Source organism: Carcharhinus amblyrhynchos, chromosome 16 (assembly GCF_965287045.1).
Source record: "Carcharhinus amblyrhynchos chromosome 16, sCarAmb.v2.hapA, whole genome shotgun sequence".
Classification (NCBI taxonomy): domain Eukaryota; kingdom Metazoa; phylum Chordata; class Chondrichthyes; order Carcharhiniformes; family Carcharhinidae; genus Carcharhinus; species Carcharhinus amblyrhynchos.
In genome coordinates, this window is record NC_137339.1 from 58,535,808 (window position 1) to 58,556,283 (window position 20,476).

The 20,476-nt window shown below is 43.0% G+C and overlaps 1 protein-coding gene across 1 annotated transcript in view; it reads left to right on the plus strand.

Annotated features, from left to right (window-relative positions):
* The window catches only part of pigt (phosphatidylinositol glycan anchor biosynthesis, class T), a 29,759-nt gene extending 9,695 nt beyond the window's left edge, over positions 1–20,064 (plus strand). Inside the window, exons 6-12 of the mRNA XM_080205152.1 lie at positions 2,324–2,411; positions 4,036–4,133; positions 6,638–6,806; positions 9,422–9,622; positions 13,806–13,971; positions 17,270–17,353; positions 18,204–20,064. Of these exons, the coding sequence (XP_080061278.1) occupies positions 2,324–2,411; positions 4,036–4,133; positions 6,638–6,806; positions 9,422–9,622; positions 13,806–13,971; positions 17,270–17,353; positions 18,204–18,453 (1,056 nt within the window). The 3' untranslated portion in view covers positions 18,454–20,064. The remainder of the gene's footprint in view (positions 1–2,323; positions 2,412–4,035; positions 4,134–6,637; positions 6,807–9,421; positions 9,623–13,805; positions 13,972–17,269; positions 17,354–18,203) is intronic.
* The last annotated feature ends 412 nt before the right edge of the window (positions 20,065–20,476 follow it).

The following is a 20,476-nucleotide window of genomic DNA, read 5'->3' on the forward strand; positions in this document are numbered from 1 at the left end:
AATTTCCTTGGGAATCATTCATTCATCAATCCCTCAGGCAGTGCATTCCAGACTCTAATCACTTGCCATGTAGAAGTTTTCCCTCAAGTCTCTATTGGCTCTTTTGCTGATCGTTTTAAATTTGTGTCCTCTGGTTCTTGACCCTTCCAGTTTGTCTCTATCTTCTCTGTGTAGACCCTTCACATTTTTGAACAAATCTGTAAAATCTCCCTTAAGGATAGCAGTCAATGTACCCCTGTAACTGAAGTCCCTAATTCCTGGAACCATTCTTTCTTGATCTCTAAAGCCGTCACATCTTTCTGAAAGTGCAGAGCCTAAAATTGGACACATTCTTCCATTTGTGGTTGAACCAATGTTCACTGTAACTTTCCTTGCTTTTGTGCTCCATTTCTGTATGTACAAAATCCAGGAAGCCTGAATGCCTTATTGACTACTTTCTTGACCTGCCTGACCACATGTAATGGTTCATATGCATAAAATTGCAGGTTCCTGCACCCCTTTAGAATGGTACTATTTATGTTATATTGGTATTTCCTTGTTCTTACTACCAAAGTGTATCATTTTGCACCCTTTTCCTTGCATTTCATAACATGTCATCTGAAAAGTTTGAAATTGTCTGTTTATGCTATTGTTATATCAGGAAGAGTTGTGGTCCTCATGCTGACTCCTGGGGACGCCACTATATACCTGCCTCTGGATCAAAAGCAACCATTCACCACTATCCTCTATTTCTTGTCACTCAATCACTTCATATACATGTTGGCCCTGACCTTTTTGTCCCATGGGCTTCAACAATTTTGGAAAGTCAAATTCATGGCAAATTTAAAAAGATTTTGTAAGTCCATGTGCACCACATCCACTGTCTTATCCTCATCACTCTTCTCTGTTCCCTCATCAAAAAACTCAATCATGTTAGTTAAATGAGATTTGCCTTTAATAACTCCATGCTAGCTTTCATTGATTAACCCATATTTGTCCAGGTGACTGTTAATTTTGCCTTGATTTATGATTTCCAAAGGTTTTCCCTTAATTGAGGTTAAACAGCCTGTAATTTAAGGGAGGTGATGGCCTAGTGGTATTGTCACTAGATTATTAATCCAGAAATTCAGCTGATGTTTTGGGGACCTGAGTTCGAATCCCACCACAGCAGATGGTGGAATTTGAATTCAATTAAAAAAAAATCTGGAATTAAGAATCTACTGATGTTCACGAAACCATCGTCGATTGTCAGAAAAAGCCATCTGGCTCGCGAATGTCCTTTAGAGAAGGAAATCTGCCGTCCTTACCTGATCTGGCCTACATGTGACTCCAGAGCCACAGTGATGTGGTTGACTCCCAACTGCCCTCTGAAATGGCTGAGCCAAGGGCAACTTGGGATCGGCAATAAATCCGAGAATTAATATTAAAAAAATACACCCTGGGCTTATTCTTACAACCCCTTTTGAACAGGGGTGCAACATTTGCAGTTCTCCAGTCCTCTGGCACCACCCCGTGTCTGTGGATGATGGGAAGATTATGACCAGCATCCCCAAAATTTCCATCCCCAGTCTGTTGACGTAAATCTTTCTGTACAGCCAGCCATTCTAAAAATTAATCAATTTTTGGACCATCCACTATTTCAACTTCCTCCTATTTTGCTGTGACTTTGCCAGCATATTCTTCCTTGTTAAAGACAGTGCCTCATCCATGTCCTCTGTTTCCATGGGTCAATTGCTTTTTAGTTCCTAATCAGCCCCACTTTCTACACTGTGACTATCAATATGCCTAGAGAAGACTTTTGAATTCCCTTTTATGCTAACTGCCAGTATTTTCTCATACTTTATCTTTACTTCTTATTTCCTGTTTCATCTTCCCTCTGAATTTTCTATATTCAGCCTGATTCTCACCTGTGTTATCAACCTGACATTTGTCATATGCCTGCTTTTTCTGCTTTATTTTACCTGCACTCTGTTTTGTTATCCTGGGAGCTGTGGCTTTGGTGGCTCTTGAAGGAATTTACCTTGATCGCACTTGAACTATCTTTGCCAGTCTTTGATCCCAATTTATCTGGAACTGACTCAATCTTTCCCCATTGAGGTTGGCTTTCCCCCCAGTTAAGTATTTTTACTTGAGATTGTCTCTTATCCTTTTCCATAGACAGCCTAAGCCTTTTGATACGGCAATTATTGTCCCTAATGTTTGCCTACTGACCCTTGACTGACTTCACCCACATTCTTAAAAACCAAGTGTGGCAATACCTTTTTTCTCATTGTGCTAGAAGTATACTGAGCTAGAAAATTCTAAACACATTTCATTGTGTATTTTTTTTTGCTGTACTGTCTAGAATGAGCTTTGTACCAGTACTTCCTGGGAGCTGACACAGAGCCTGTCTGTTGTGTTTGATCTGTACGCCTCCGGTTCTGGGAGACGAGGTAGGTATATTAGTTGTAAAATGAAAGAAAGAAATGCTGACACCTTGCGCAGTGTTTTAGATGTAGACCTTTCATTGAAGAATTTTAAATAAGTAACCTACATTTATACTGAACCTTTCACCATCTCAGGATTCCCAAAGTGCCTTACAGCCAAATACTATGGAATGTAGTCAGTGTTGTAAAGTCGGAACAAGATAACGACCACATATTCTTCTTTGTTTGATGTTGGCTGAAGACACTGGGAAGAATTCCTCTGTTTGCCTTTGTAAATATCCATGATTTCTTTTACACATACCTGAGAGGACAGGTGGGAGCTTGGGTTAATGTCACACTTGAAAGACATGCAAATCTCCCTCAGTGCTGAAAAGTTTTAAAGTTTATTTATTAGTGTTATAAGTAGGTTTACATCACTGCAATGACGCTACTGTGAAAATCCCCTAGTCGCCGCACTGTGGCACTGGGTGCATTGAGGGAGGATTTAGCATTGCCAGTGCATCTAACCTGCACATCTTTGGTGCATGGAAGGAAACCAGAGCACCTGGAGGGAATCCACGCAGACACAGGGAGAATGTACAGACTCTGCACCGCAGTCACCCAAGCCGGGAATTGAATCCATGTCCCTGGTGCTGTGAAGCAGCAGTGTTAACCACTGTGCCAGTGTGCCATCCACAGGCTTGGAAGTGTCAAACCTGACTTGTGTTCAATTCTCTGGCATGGAGCTTGAACCCACAACATTCTGATTGAGAGTGAGGTGGGGTATGTGGGACCAGGGTGCTCGCACTGAGCCAAGACTAACCTTTTAGGCTATACGCCTGAAATGTCACCATCCTTTGTATTGACTAAGTTGATGGCTATTTCCAGCATTTGGCATTTTGTTTTATGTTTGCTTATAAATTGCTTGACCTTCGTTCCTTAGGATTAATAAATAAAGCCATTGAGTAAAAAGCAAAGCAATTTTCTTTTAATTTATTATGACTACAGCTGCAGAAGCCCTAAGCTCTGTCTGTAAGGCTTACTATTTCGCCACTGTTTCTACCTTTCAGACACTCTTTTACACCATTGCCTTTGGCTAAGCTTTGGGTCACTTGTCTTAATATCTTGATGTGACTGGGTATCAGATTCTGGTGCTTCTGTGAAATGTTAAAGATGCATGTAAATATAGCTGATAGTTGTGCCACCTAGGCTATAGAGTTCTGAACTTCACTTCCTAAATCTCTCTGTTCTTCGATCTTCCTCTCCTCCTTTACAGCTGCTCTTTAAACCTATCTTTTTCACCAAGCTTTTGACCCTACGTCCAAATGATTCTTTGGCTATATCCAGTTTTGATTATATTTCTGCAAAGTGCCTCGAGATGTCACACAGATGTAGGTTGTTGGTTGATAGGAATAATACTGTGCGCAGGATGAACTTGGTTTGTAATCTTCTCTATTTGTCACCCAAATTGAAACTCAGCAGTTTGTCAGGATCCTCACTTAGTGTTCTGACCAAGAATAAGCAAATCTCAGTTGCATAAGGGCAATGAGTTCAAAAATGCAAGTGATCACACACAAATAAATGGAATACTTGCGTGCAAACCTTATTGGGACCTTGTTGTTTACCCTGCTGCATTGTTGGTATTTTACAGAGTGGTCACTCTTTAAGATGTTTACCCGGACGTTGACAGAGGTATGCCCTCTAGCGTCACAAAGTACAATTTATGTGGACATCACAGACAAAGATAAGGTACTGAATAGATAGATCCATGTTTTAATCCTCTTACAAAGTCTATCCAAGCAACTGCCTTGTGGGGTTTGACACTGGGGTTTGGTTTCCTTAGTTAATGGTGCTGGGGTTTGTTACCCTGTTTTATTTTTATTTATTGTGCGGAACGTGGGTGTCGCTGGCTGGGTCAACATTTATTGCTCGTCCCTAATTTCCCTCTATTTCAGAAGACATTTGAGAGTTGACCTGTGCTGCGTGTGACTCCAGGCTGTGGCTCTGGAGTCACATGTAGGCCAAACTAGATAATGGCGGCAGATTTCCTTCCCTGAAGGACATTGGTGAACCAGATGGTTTTTTTAACGACAATTGGCAACAGTTTCATGGTCATCATTAGATTTTTTTAATTCCAGATTTTTACTGAATTCAAATTTCATCATCTGCGTTGACTGGATTTGAACCTGTATCCCTAGATCTTACTTTGCGTATCTGGATTATTAGTCCAGTGACAATATAACTGTGCTGCTATCTCCCTTTACTGATGGTGGGGTTTGTTTCCTTGATTGTTGACGGTGTGTTTGATTTTCCTGGTTACCGACAGCGGAGTTTGGTTTCCTGGTCACTGACAGAAGGGGTTTGTTGTCTTGGTTACGGATGCTGGAGTTTGAATCTCTTGCCCCTTACCCCAAAACTGTCTTTTTATGATTGACCCCTCGACCAAGGGGAACAGTTGCTTCCTATCCACTCTGTCCATACCCCTCATAAACTTATGCACCTCAATCATGTCCCCGTTCAGGTTTTTCTGCACTGGAGAAAACAATCAAAACTTATCCAGTCTCTCCTTATAGCTTAAATACTCCATCCCAGGCAACATCCTGCTGAATCTCCTCTGTACCCCATCGAGTGCAATCACGTCCTTCCTATAGTGAGGTGACCAGAATGGCATATAGTACTCCAACTATGGCCTAACCAACGTTCTATATAACTCCAACATAAACTCCTTGCTCTTATACTCTATGCCATGGCTGGTAAAAACAAGTTTCCTTCTTAACTATCCTATCCACGTGCTCTGCCACCTTCAGGGATCTGTGAGTAAGTACCCCAAGATCCATCTTTTTCTCTGAACTTCCTAGTGTCCTGTATTGATTAAATACTCCCTTGTCTTGCTATTTTTTTCCAAAGTGCAACACTTTGCACTCACCAGGGTTAAGTACATCTGTTACTCCCCCGCCCATCCAACCAACTCACCTATATCTTCCTGTAACCTATGACCTTCACTGTTAACCACCCTACCAATCTTGGTGCCAACTGCAAACTTGCTTATCATTCCACACCCCCCCCCCCCCAAATTATCATTTATATCATTTATGCATATAACAAACAATAAGAACTCAGTACTGAACATTTTGGTCTCCAGTAACTCAAACAGCCTTCTACCATTACTCTTTGTGTCCTATTCCTCAGCCAATTTCAGATCCATCTTGCCAACTTTCCCTGAATTCCATTTGCTTCAACCTTCTTAATCAGTCTCCTATGTGGAACCTTGTCAAAAGCTTTGCTAAAATCCATGTGACCGACACAACTGCACTTCCCTCGTTCACACACTCGATCACTTTTTCAAAACGTTCTAATAAATTTGTCAGGCATGACCTCCTTCTGACAAAGCTATGCTGACAATCTCTAATTAAGATGTGGAGATGCTGGTGTTGGACTGGGGTAAACACAGTAAGAAGTCTGTCAACACCAGGTTAAAGTCCCAACAGGTTTATTTGGTAGCAATTTGCTACACATCTGGGTAGCCAATCCCTAATTAATCCATGACTTTCCAAGTGGAGAGTAATTATCTCCAATAGTTTCCTCTACCACTGATGTGGGACCAGTGTGTAATTTCCTGGTTCATCTCTATCACCCTTCTGGAAAGTTGCATCTTATCAGCGACGGACACTAAGAGTTGCCAATTTCATGAAGCATAAATACAGAACTGATATTTCCCATCGTTCCAAGCTGAAGCTGTGTCCATGACTCTTGTGGCAGAGATCAGTCATAGAATCCCTACAGTGCAGAAGGAGGCCATTTGGCCCATTGAGCCTACATCGGTAACAATCCCACCCAGGCTCTATCAGTGTAACCCCATATATTTACCCCGCTAATCCCCCGACACTGAGGGGCAAGTTAGCATGGCCAGCCCACCTAACCGGTCAAATGAGCCTCTGCAAATTCAGCTCAACCTCCCTTCCAGGATGACATGTAACTTGGTTGTGGGAAATGGTTGACGCAGAGCAGCAGTGAGCTGGAGTGTGGATTCTGCTTGCATGATACTGATGACTGTAGGATACTGTGGTTTGATACCTATATTATTGAGACATTATCGATTGCCGAGGCAGGCCAGTTACACGTCCTTATTCTGTCCTGTCTGCTCCTTCCACTAAACACGAAAATGGGATCAAAATATGGAAGCATTTATACTCTAAAGAAGAGGAAGCAAAGCTGTAAAAAAAAATATATAATTCTGCTTTTCAATTTTCTAGATTAATAACACCTATGAGCTGATGCCACCAGCACCCACGATGATTAACACGACAGTTCATGGGAAGTGGAGATCCTATGCTGTGTACAACCTGCTGAACCCTCAGCTATACAGCACATCATCACACTCCTTAAACATAGCATTGAAGTGGAAACTATCCAAGCAGTTTGGTGAGTACAGGAATCATGATATACTGTTTACAGTCAGTACAGGAGTCTCTGACACACCATGTACTATTGGGCAAGGAGTCCCCAGATTGAATGCCCATGTCTGTTTGGAATCTTAGTAACCATCTATTCTGTGATGCCCATCTAATGAAAGAGGGGCAGTAATCTCAGAAAAGATGGAGGCCAATGCCCCCCCCCACCCCCTCCCCATTCTGACAGTTAATAAGGTCACAACACCAACACCCTCCCCCTGCACCCCCCCCTCCATTCTGACAGTTAATAAGATCACATCTGTTCTGCAACTTAACTCCATGTATTTGGCTTTGTCTCATATCCAGGAAGACCTTTCTAATAGAATCACTCAGTGTCAATTTTATAATTTCCAATTGCTCCAGCATCAATTGTCTTTCGGGGAAGAGATTTTTTTCCTTTTTGTTCGTTCATGCGATGTTGGCATCACTGGATATACCAAGATTTATTGTCCCAGTTGACAAGGTGGCGGTGAGCTGCTTTCAACTGCTATAGTCTGTGATGTCAGTGTGCCCACAGTGCTGCTCGGAAGGGAGTTTCAGGATTTCAATCCATTGACAGTGAAGGAGCGACGATATATTTCCCAGTCAGGATGATGAGTGACTTGGAGGGGAACCTCCCAGTAGTGGTGTTCCCAGGTATTTACTACACATGTCCTTCTAGATGGTGGAAGTTGTGGGTTTGGAAAATGCTGCCCAGGGAGCCTTGGTGAGTTCCTGCAGTGCACCTTGTACACATGGCTGCTACTGTTTTGTTAGTGATGGAGGGAATGAATGTTTGCGGATGAGGTGCCGATCAAGTGGACTGCTTTGTTGTGAGCGATGTCAAGCAACTTGAGTTATGTTGGAGCTGCACTTATCCACGCAAGTGAAGGCTATTACAGCACACTTTGACTTGTATCCTGCAGATTTGGGAAGCCATGAGATGAGTCACTCTATGCAGGATTCCCTGCTCTTGCAGCCACAGTATTTATATGGCTAGTCCAGTTCAACTTCTGGTCAAGGTAAGCCCCAGGATATTGATGGTGGAGGATTCGACGATGGTAATGCCATTGAACGTGAATTGAGTTAATTAGATTCTCTCTTGTTGGAGATGGTAATTGCCTTACACATATGTGGCATGAATGTTACTTGCCACTTGTCAGCCCAAGCCTGGATATTGTCTTGCTGCATTTGGACAGTATTTGAACAGTCATAAATGGTGCTGAACATTGTGAAAACACCCTCACTTCTAACCTTATGATGGAAGGAAAGCCATTGATGAAGCAACTGAAGATGGTTGGGTTTAGGACAGTACCCTGAGGGACTCCTGCAGAAATGTCCTAGAACTGAGACTGACATCCAATAACTGCACCTGTCTTTTTTTGTGCCGGGTATAACTCTAACTACCGGAGAGTTTTCCCCCTGATTCCCATTGACTCCAGTTTTACTAGATCTCCTTGATGTCAAGCTTAGTCAAATGCTGCCATGATGCCAAGGCAGTTACTCTCACCTCACCTATGAAATTCAACTAATTTGTCTGTGAACCAAGCCTGTAATGAAGTCAGGAGCTGAGTGATCCTGGCAGAACCCAAACTGAGTTTCAATGAGTAGATTATTGCTAAGCAAGTGCCGCTTGATAGCAATAACCTCGATTGATCCCTTCCATCAGTTTCATGATGTCCGAGAATAGACTGATGTGGTAGTAATCGTCCTACGTTTTGTATACAGAATGTTCCTAGACAAATTTCTTCATGCCAGATAAATGAGCACTCTTGAGCTCTGTCAACTTTGTGCTGAAAGTTGTCCTATGTGAATATTCTGATGAGGACATGTTGGACTTCACTGCGAATTCCATCTGGTCAAATAATCTGCCAGTATTCACTGTCTACCTTACGCAAGACATGGCAACATAGATGAAGCATGCTGTAGCAAAGAAATCAATTTCAAAATGAGAAATGGGCGAAAGGATGGACCTGAGAAGGAAGCTGTTTATCTAAGAGGGGTTTTGTAGGGTGTGGATAGGTGACTTTCTGACATTATAGTGACATTACCACCAGCAAGAGATGACCCAGAGTGGTGGGCAGCAAACTTAACCCTGTTCTGTTTATTTCTCAATTTTTCCCTGGTTGTTGTGGTGAGCTAGTGATGAGATCTCTTTCTACTTGGAAAGAGAACAGTGGGGGACACCGGACCGGGATTTGTGCACTAACTGTCAGACTAATTGTCACAGGCTGCATTCTATCTGAAAGGACGACATCTGAAATGATCCTGGCAGAAGCCCTTGTTCTTTGTGGGATTGGTATAGGCTAGTGGGCCATTGTTTCTGTAACTGGTCGGCGCAACATCGTGGGCCGAAGGGCCTGTTCTGCGCTGTAATGTTCTATGTTCTATGTTCTATGTTCTATGTTCTATTTTATCATTTAAATTAATCACAAAAAGGTGATGTTTTGGCTTGCAGTTGCACTATTCAGAAATTGTGATCAATTTAAATGATAAAACAGAACAAAGTACAAGGGCTTTGATATTTTAGGACGTTCTAAACATTTACAAGAACTGTCCAATGATTAAACAAGCATCTATTGACTGTCATTTCTGATTACTCTGCAGCGACACCTGAAGTGCCTGTCTTCTACGCAGAAAGATACGTGAGTGGTTTTGGCCTCCAGACAGGCAAAATCAACACCTTGATCTATAATAATCACCCATACCGGGCATTCCCAGTGCTGCTGATGGAAATTGTGCCATGGTACCTTCGGCTCTATGTCCACACACTCACCATCACCACCAAGGGCAAAGAGAACAAACCAAGTAAGCTGCCCGCCTCCCCTCTCCTTCTCTCCCCTCCCCTCTCTTTTCTCTATCCTGCGAGCTTTCCTCTGATGCCTCTCTGCTCCCTTTTCAACCACAACAGTGCTCTGTCTCTGACTTGATGCGGGCTGACATGGTGAGGTAATGTGGATCCATGTATTTCATCACATAACTTGTGATACAGTACATTCTGTCACACCAAAACACTTGTTCAAAAAAAGTGTGACTTCTTATTCAGCTGAAGATACCTAAATGAAATATGGGATTAGAACAGCATCATTAGTAATGCTACTGTTATTGATGTTTAAGTTGACATGCTGCCAAGTCTGGGGTACTGGCAGTGATGGATGGAACAAGACAGTGTCTGCTGCCTTGGATGTGGAGACTGGGATGAAGAGGCAGGCAATGAGGAGGGGAAGCGACCCAGAGTGGAACCTGATCAAAGGAAGGATAACTGGGCTGGGACAGAAGGTTACAATGGCTAGATCTGTTCACATTCGGGTAAGGAAGATTAGGGATGATATTGATCATATCTAAGTTTATTTATTTGTGTCACAAGTAGGCTTCCATTAACACTGTAGTGAAGTTATTGTGAAAATACCCTAGTCTCCATAGTCCGGCACCTGTTCGGGTATACTGAGGGAGAATTTAATATGATCAATGCACCTAACCCACGGATCTTTGGACTGTGGGAGAAAAGCAGGGCAGTCAGAGGAAACCTCACAGATATGGGGAGAACGTGCAAACTGCACATAGGCAGTGACCCAAGCTGGGAATTGAACCCAGGTCCCTGACGCTGTGAGGCAGCAGTGCTAAACCACTGCCACCGTGCTGTCCCAAGTTTTGCAATGATAGAAGTTGATGCAGCCTCTATCTGTGAAGTCTCTGCTGGTCTACTCCAGGATGTAATAAATGGAAAGAAAGATAAAAATATTCCTGTCACAAATCCAAAGTAAAGTGCACAACTGGTACATTTCTGCAAAACTAATCTTTTTAGGATGTTGACAGGTCTGCCATGCATTGAACTTTAATTTAAAATTCCTAACACATGCAATTTTTTTTAGTAGCTTAGCTGTTCAGATGTTACACAAGATTATTCACTTCACAAATCTTGAATCCTTGTGGAGCTGTTTTCTGGAGGATTTCCTTTCCATAATGGAGGATAAGAATCCCTTACAAGTGGAATCTGCTCCAGTTGAAATGCTGAAAGAGAAACAGGGATTCTGTTTATTCACTTGGAGTCTGTATCACAGAATCCCTACAGTGCAGAAGGAGGCTATTTGGTCCATCAGAACTGCCAGAGAGTCTTACCCAGGCCCTCTCCCCCACCTTATCCCTGTAACCCCACACATTTACCATGGCTAATCCAACCAACCTGCACAACTTTGAAGACTAAGAGGCAATTTACCATGGCCAGCCCACCTAACCTGCACATCTTTGGACTGAGAGGAAACTGGAGCACCTGGCGGAAACCCACAAAGACCCAAGGGGAATGTGCAGGCTCAGTCTCATGTACTAAGGAGGTTGACCTGTTGTCAGAGCTGGATGGGGTGAATATCTGCTTATTCCTTCCCTCCTGTGTTCAGAGTTGTGTTATTTGTACCTCCTGCAGGTGGTGCTGGAGAGCCGGGAGAGGTCGTAGCTCTTGTGACTCCAGCAGCAGCCACTAAGTGGGACAGCAGCTCAGCTATTGCAAGGGATGGGGGGAAAAAAGTATTCAGTCCATCAAAATCAACTCTCAAAGTATATTAATGCTTCTGTTATGGCATCTAATTTGCTTTTGATTGATTTGGGTGGCATGATGGCACAGTGGTTAGCACTGCTGGCTCACAGTGCCAGGGACCCGGGTTCAATTCCAGTCTTGGATCACTGTGTGTGTGTGTGTGTGTGTGTGTGTGTGTGTGTGTGTGTGTGTGTGTGTGTGTGTGTGTGGAGTTTGCACGTCCCCCTCTCCCTGCGTGGGTTTCCTCCGGGTGTTCCTTTCCTCCCACACTCCAAAGATGTGTGGGTGAGGTGGATTGGCAATCTTAAATTGCCCCTTAGTGTCGGGGGACTAGGTAGGGTAAATGTATGGGGATAAGGCCTAGGTGGAATTGTGGTCATTGCAGACTCAGTGGGCAGAATGGCCTCCTTCTGCACTATAGGCTTATTTGACACTCAAAGTTCTACCTGTGTTCTCATGCCTATTAGTCTATTCTAGTAACTAGATTAATTCATAAGGAAAATGATTTTTGAATGACTTGCATTTATATCCTCAGGCCCTACTTTCTTGAGTTACTTTGAAGAAATGATATTGACTTACTTTAGCTGTACCATTTAATACTTCCATCCCTGTGCACTAGGCAGCTGCTGAATATTTCTTGCCTTTACTGCCCGGGCTACAGTGAGCGAAGCAGTTCACTCCTCATTATAGAACTCATAGGAGTTTTGTCTCTGAATTGCATGAGGCTAACATTGGTCACCTGTTTTAAAGTTATCCAATGTGCTGCAGGTGAAACTCCCCACCTTCGCAAACCCTAGTTTCAGTAATTAAAAGCAGAATCCTCCTTTGATGTTGGATTTTGCTGATGAGGTTGATATTTACGCCCATTCCTAATTGTCTTTGAGAAGCTGAGCCTCTTGAACTGCTGCACTCCATCTGGGTTAGGTACACATAGTAATGTTAGATAGGAAGTTCCAGGATTTAGACTCCACGACAGTGAAGGAACAGCAAAATAGTTCCAAGTGAGGATGGTGCACAGTTTGGAGGGGAATTTGAAGGCAGTCGTGTTCCTGTTTCATAGATTCCCTACAGTGCAGAAGCAGGCCATTCGGTCCATCTGCACTGACCGCAATTCCATCCAGGCCCACTTCCATAACCACGCAGATTTACTCTGCTGATCCCCTGACACTAGGGTCAATTTAGCACGACCTATTAACATCAGTCGCACTTCTTTGGGAAGAAACTGGAGCACCCGGAGGAAACCCATGCAGATTGAGGGAGAAAGTGCAGACTCCGCACAGATGATGACCTGGGAATCAAACCCAGGTCCCTGGTGCTGTGAGGCAGTAGTGCTAACCACTGTGCCACCCATGTATCCTTCTAGGTGGTAAAATTCCTGGCCTTAGGAAGTGCTGTAGAAGAGTTGCAGTACTAAGTCTTGTAAATGGTACACTCTGCAGTCACTATGCGTTAGTGGTGGACGGATTAGATGTTGAGGTGGTGGATAGGGTGTCAATCAAGCAGGGCTGCTTTGTCCTGCATGGTGTCAAGCTTCTTGAGTGTTATTGGAGCTGCGTTCATCCACACAATTGGAGAATGTTCACACACACTCCTGACTTGTGCCTTGTGGATGATGGACACTCCTGGATAGAGTGAAGGTGGGGAAGATGCTCCTATCAATAGAAGAGACTAGGACGTGAGGACAAAGCATCAGGGTAACGGGACAACCCTTTAGAACTGAGATGAGGAGGAATTTCTTCAGCCAGAGGGTGGCGAATCTACAGAATTCATTACCACAGAAGGCTGTGGAGGCCAGGTCATTGAGTGCATTGAAGGCAGAGATAAATAGGTTCTTGATTGGTAAGGGGATCAAGTGTTACGGGGGAAAAAGCTGGATAATGGGGTTGAGAAACTTATCAGCCATGATTAAATGGTGAAGCAAACCCGATGGGCGGAATGGCCTAATTCTGCTCTTATATCTTATGGACAGACTTTGGGGAAGTCGGGAGATGAGTCATTAAATATTCCGTCTGTTCCTACAGCCATAGTATTTATATGGCTGACTCGGTTAAGTTTCTGGTGACTAATGAGTCCCAGGATTGGATCCTCTGTGAATCCTAAAGGATTCCCAAGTGTTTCATAGTTTTTTTTCTTAACTTTCCTTTGCTTTTAAGATAAGTACGATCTAACCCTGGGATCTATTAGTACCATTCCCTTTAACCTGCCAATGCCTCTGTCTCACTGACTGCTCTATCCTTTAAGTTGCTGGGTTTTCAAATGAATTGGACTCTCAAGAATGTTTTCAATATTGTTTTTATTATTCATTAATAAATGATTAATAATGAATGTTTTCATTATTGTTTGTGTATTACAATGTCAGACGATGATTTACATTCCAGCATCATTGTTTTCACAATAAACACTGCTGCCGGCGTTTGGCAAAATCTGACAATTCTTTGTACCGTATCTTTTTGATGATAGGTTTTATCCATTATCAGCCGGCCAAAGACCGAGAGTGCCCCCATCTGCTGGAGATGCTGATCCAGCTGCCTGCTAAATCTATCACCAAGATCGGCATTGAGTTTGAGAGGGCCTTGTTGAAGTGGACTGAGTACCCTCCTGATCCTAACCATGGCTTCTACGTTGGGTAAGAAGGTGGAAATGTAGTGGAACCAGATACTAATCTGGCAGCACAATGGCATAGTGGTCAGCACTGCTGCCTCACAGTGCCAGGGACCAGGGTTTGATTCCGTCCTTGAGTGACTGTATGGAGTTTGCCCATTCTCCCCACGTCTGTGTGAGTTTCCTCCGGGTGCTCGGGTTTCCTCCCACATTCCAAAGATGTGCAGGTTAAGTTGATTGTCGCTGATTGCCCCTTTGTGTCAAGAGGACTAACAGGGTAAATAGATGGGGTTAAGGGGATAGAGGCTTAGTGGGATTGTGGTTGGTGCAGACTTGATGGGCCAAATGGCCTCCTGCACTATAGAGATTCTATGATTCTATATCGTTGAGCTTAGGTTGCATGTAGGATGTGTCATTAAGTTGTATTCTGGAACAAAAAAAGGGAAAGAAATGAGGGAGAAAATAGTGCAGATCCTAAAGTTATGCTATCAATGAAGGCTACCTGCTTTAAGAATATAAATCAGAATATTGTCTTTATGGTGAGAGGTGAGATTTGATTTATTATTGCCACATCTATTAACATACAGTGAAAAATATTGTTTCTTGTGCACTACATAGACAAAACATACCGTTCACAGAGAAGGAAAGGAGAGAGTGCAGAGTATAGTGTTACAATCATAGCTAGGGTGTAGAGAAAGATCAACTTAATGCAAGGTAGGTCCATTCAAAAATCTGACGGCAGCAGGGAAGAAGTTTTTGAGTCAGTTGGTGAGTGACCTCAGACTTTTATATCTTTTTCCCGAAGGAAGAAGATGGAAGAGAGAAAGTCCGCGGTGCGTCAGGTTCTTAATTATGCTGGCTGCTTTGCCGAGGTAGTGGGAAGTGTACACAGAGTCAATGGATGACTCGGTGTGATCCTGGTTAGGGAGATCACTGACTCGGTGTGATCCTGGTTAGGGAGATCACTGACTCGGTGTGATCCTGGTTAGGGAGATCACTGACTCGGTGTGATCCTGGTTAGGGAGATCACTGACTCGGTGTGATCCTGGTTAGGGAGATCACTGACTCGGTGTGATCCTGGTTAGGGAGATCACTGACTCGGTGTGATCCTGGTTAGGGAGATCACTGACTCGGTGTGATCCTGGTTAGGGAGATCACTGACTCGGTGTGATCCTGGTTAGGGAGATCACTGACTCGGTGTGATCCTGGTTAGGGAGATCACTGACTCGGTGTGATCACAGTCTTTCTTCATAAAACAAACCCTCGTTCTAGGTCTCAACCCTTTCCTGAACAGCTTCCAAAGCAGGACTAAAACTGTACAGTCGGTGCAAATGCATTCAGTTGCTTTTTGAGTCTTTGATTGCAATTGTTTTCCTTTGAAGGTCTTCACACCTCTTAAAGCCCTACACTAAGTTTGATATTTTGATGCACTGTTGATTCCAGATCATATGGTATGAGCCTGTGCAGTATGCACAAGTTTGCGGGGTGCTTCAGTCGCATTTAGTTAACCTGACTGCTGAAATGTTTCTCCTCACTTTCCAGTATTCTGGACTTAGTTGTCAGCTTTTGCCCACTTCCAACACTAAGGCCTCCAGCAGTGCATCCATGAACCTGAAGCTGTCTCCTTTTCCCTTTTGCTATTAGTGTGTCCCTTGCCATGTGCTCAGCTCATGGGCAACATGGGCCCTGCTCAGATCAGTGCTGCGATCAGGTCAATCTGAAGAAAGTACAAATTTGCATTCTGCCTACCTCCATTTCGATGGTGGTGGATTTCTTTCTTTCATTCTTTGAAGAGTGTAATTGAGACAGTAAGATGGAATCTTCCTGCATTCTTATTCAAGTTCATTTTTTTTCACAAAAAGAAAGTGAACTAAATCTTGCCAATTTCTCAAGCAAACAGACTTTGTTTATCATCACCTGCATTTTGGAGATAATTCAAAAACACAAGCCTTCCAATTAGTGATATCTGTTTGTGAGAGACAAAGTGAGACAGACAGACTGGCTGCAGTATAGACTGATTTTGGAACCAGTCACACATTGCTGCATTCAAAGTTTGCAGAGATCTCTAGCAGCCAGCACTGCCAGGATCTTCGCTTGTTTCAGGCTAATGTCCACCCTCTTTGTTTCATACAGAATCCAGCCCAAAGTGTGTCAGATCCCACATTTTTTTTATATTTGTTCATGGGATGTGGGTATCTTTGGCTAGACCAGCATTTATTGTCTATCCCTAATTGCCCTTTGAGAAGCTGGAGGTGAGCTGCTGCCTTGAACTGCTGCAGTCCATGTAGTGTAAGTACAGTGCTGTTAGAGAATGAGCTCCAAGATTTTGACCCAGTGACAGCGTAGGAACAGATATAGTTGCAAACAGGATGGTGAGCAACTTGGAGGGGAACTTGCAGGTGATGTGTTCCCATGTGTCTGTAGCCCTTGTCCTTCCTGGTGGTAGAGTTTGCGAGTTTGGAAGGTGATGTTGGAGGAGCCTCGACGAGCTTCAGTTCACTCTTCCAGTTCTGCTAATCCCCTGGATCATCTTCCACTCCCATCCACGTGTTTCTTAACCCTATGTTCGCCATCTCTGTGCTACCACACCCTAGGAACATCTTCCCAGTAGTGCCAAAGCCCCAAACTGTCCCTGGTTAAGCTAAACTCGATCCCAGCTTTCCAGTGTTGCTAATGAGTATCTATACCTATCTGATTTAGAAATAGTAGAATTTAAAATTTAGATATATTTATGGTAAATAAATTCACATGTAATAAAAGGCACAATTTTCATTGAATTATGCAGTCTCTCCCTTATTTCTAATCCAATAGTTTTCTAATCTTAGTTTTCCAAATGTGAGAAAAATCCTGGTCTAAACAAGAATAAAAATAGAATTTGACTTTTCAGTCACTGAGTCGGGAGCGTGACAAGAGAATGCAGCAACAACGTCCTATCCTCCAACTGATGGTGAGCAATGTCACTGTTCCTTGTGGAACAATTAGAAGCATAGTGTCTAGTGTGTACCCACTGCTCTCTAAATGTCACTCTGTGCTGCTGATAAAATGCTCAAAAGAAGAAATGGATGGGCATTTTGTCTTGACTGGTTTTGAGCTAAAGAATGAAATTTGCAACTAATCAACGCCAGTAGTGTAACCGCAGTTCACGTTACTTGGATTTTTGTGTGGAATCGTTGAGCAGCGGTCTTCAAGAGGCAGGTCAAGCTAGGAATTAAGACAGGAGAATCAGGCTGCAAGCTCTGCCATCATGATGAGCGATGCCATGGGATTTCTGAGATGTCAGTGCTATGTTTGGTATCTTCCTCATCACTTCCTTTTCTTCACAGCTCATCTGTACTGAGCGCGCTGGTGCCAAGTAGTGTAAACGTGGAAATGAATAGCACTGAGCTCACACCTCTCTTCACCAGACTGTAAGTATAATTGATGTGAATTTATTTTCTGATTCTTGTTTCTTTCGAATTCAAATAAGGAGATCTTGTGTGCAGGCCTTTTGTTTCAAAAAGGAAAAACCCAAAGCAAAACTAAGGGTTAAAAGAAATTGCAGGTTAGCTGGTTCCAAGTAGGAAGCATTGGGGGAAATGGTGGTTGGAGTTTGGTGAGCCTAACAGCATGCTATAGAGCTGGCTTACTGTTAGACCATAAGACGTACAAGCAGAAATAGGCCATTCGGCCCATTGAGTCTCCTCTGCCATTCAGTAGGATCATGACTGATCTAAAATGATAATCCTCAACTCCGCTTTTCTGCTTTACCCCCATAACCCTTGATTTCCTTACTGATTAAAAAATCTGTCTATCTCAGCCTTGAACACACTTAACGAGCCAGTCTCTACAGCTCTCTGATAAATTCCACAGAATCACTACCTGCTGAGAGAAGATATTCCTCCTCATCTCTGTCTTAGATGGGCAGCCATATAGAAACACCAGCCAATCTGAGAGACTGCTCATGGTCGATTAGAGAATACACCATTTTATATAGACAAATAAAGTATGTCACACAGAACACGATATAGAATTTAGCTCCTGAATTGCAGCTGTGCTTATCCTCTCGAGCTCCCCTAAAGGCTGCCAGGTGTGATGCTCACGTTGTCAATTAGAAGCTGCTTTTCAGCTTGGAGGGTGCTCCCTATAGATTGGAAATGCCTGACCCTTTTTTCTTTTAATGACACTTTTACATCAGGAAAACAATACATTTGGAGTGAGAAGATTTGTTTTGGAAGTGCCATTTGTTTTTTGACCAGTGAGATGTGTCTTTTGTTGCAGGTTTCCAACTGTCGATTCCTCCATTTACTTTGTCAGACTCTACACTGAGGCCTTGCTGGTGAATTTGCCAACTCCTGATTTCAGCATGCCCTACAATGTTATCTGCCTGACCTGCACCGTGGTAGCTGTGGGCTATGGCTCCTTCTACAATCTTCTCACGAGGACCTTCCAGGTAGTTGAGCCCAGCGGTGGGGTGGCAAAGAGGATTGCCAATGTAATCCGCAGACTGCGTGGGGTCCCGCCCATCTGAAATTGCCACTCTTGGTGCAGATGGGGCTCAGGGAGAGCACAAAACCAGCAGCTGCTCCTGAGCTGGGTTAACTGCATTTGAATGGTGGGTTGGGTTCACAAGGCTTCTCAGCTGGGACAAATTAAGATGCTCCTTCCCAACCCAAGTTAATTTAACACCTGAACTGGCAGAATAGTAACTGGAAATCTTCCACATACTCTGTAACGTACTGCATTGACCAGGTCAGACACTGTAAACCTGTGTATTATGAAGTGTGTGTGATGCTGCTTGAAAGATTAGTATGTGAGTGACATGGACGGAATTGCTTATTTGTCTGTGAACAGTGAGAGAGGCAAAGGCCACTGCACTGTGATAAACTGAGTATAAGGTGCACTTGCATTGCAGAGAGTTATATTCTTTTGGTGTCGTATTAAATGTTTTAAACCCCTGTAAATACCAGCCGCCTTAGTTCCACTTATTTATTTTGAGGGTCAGTTTTAGAAATGAGTGATACCAGGGGATCAGTTCAGGTTTGGAGTACATTTAGGGACACACTGTTCATGACTTGCTTTGCAAAGTCTTATTCCTCTGCGGCGGCCCCCCCTCCCCCCAACATCAGCTTCTCTGATTTGAATATTTGAATTCAGGATTGGACAATGTGACCACCACTGAGCCCATTGGTCAGCCACAATGCAAATGGAGGCTGCTGTGTAATTACAGAGGAGCTTGCAACAGACATTCAACTCAAACCAATTGTTGTAAATTTGTCTCTGATTAATCCCTTTTCACAGTAACTTCATCGAAGTGTTGCTGTAAGCCTACTTGTAATACTAATAAATAAACTACACTTTTTCAGGAATGACCACGATAGTGACAAAATTTCAAATTGGATTGGATTCTTTCACAGGTGTCAATCCCCTGAAAAAAAACTGTGCTCAGGTTTAGGTGTCATTATTTTTAAGTTTCTAGTTCACATTTTAAAGTAGCATTTACTGGGCCCATTTATGTTCCTTCATTTCACTATCTGATCCCCATCTGGAGCATTGCTGGAGGTGGGTGGGTTCCCATTCCAGTCCAGTCCATAACCCCAGTCTTCAGCTCTGAACTGTGCACTTCCAATTACTTCCTACAGCCTGTGAGGGGTTCAAGACCTTCATTTTAACACTCCTCTGCCTTTACCTAAATCTGCCTCAATATCCAGCCACAGATGAGGAGTGCGTTCTCCAGATCCAGTCTCTGGCCTTCTCTCTCATATCAAGGAACTCCATCTCCTCACTTCTAATCTTGTGCTCCTATGTTTAATCAACAGTGGAGTAAATTGTGGAACAAAGTGAAATTTTATATTTAAAACAGTGCTCAGTATGGTATGACATAGATTACAGTTCTTCATTGAAGATTATAACAATGATGAAGACTTTCACTGAAGTTATAATATTCAGACAGTTCTATCATTTCATGTCTTCTGTGGTGAGTAACAACATCTAAATTGAGGTTAATGTCATCTATCTTTTGTTCTATGAAGGGTAATGGGATCTAAATTGTGGTGAATGTCATGAAGAGTCATGCGTTACTCCCCTGAAAATGCAGCAATGATGAGTTTATGCATCAAATAAAATTTGTCTGCCCACTTTCTCTTCCTGGTAGTGTCTCTATTTCAATCTGTGAGTTGCTTTTATTAAGAACTACAAGTATCATTAGTAAACTGCCTGTGAAAATTGTGTGATACACAAATTGAGGGGAGCCAAATGGATAATTACAGCCCTCTGGGATTAAGTTCAAAGTGATTCACTTCCTAAATGAGCATTGTGAAAACTAAGCAGAATCTCAGGATTGATTTTTTTAAAGTATAATATGGTTTAGAAAGGCAGGCCTTCCTGGAATCTAATATACGACAACAGCAGCTTGTATTTTATGTGGTGTTTTCATGTAGGAATTGTTCAAGATGCATCACAGAGAAAACATGGATGTTGTGTGGGGCAGGGTTTGCAAAGTGTGGTGAATGGGGTAGAAGACCAAAAGCACAGTCAAATCTGCTTTTGAATGA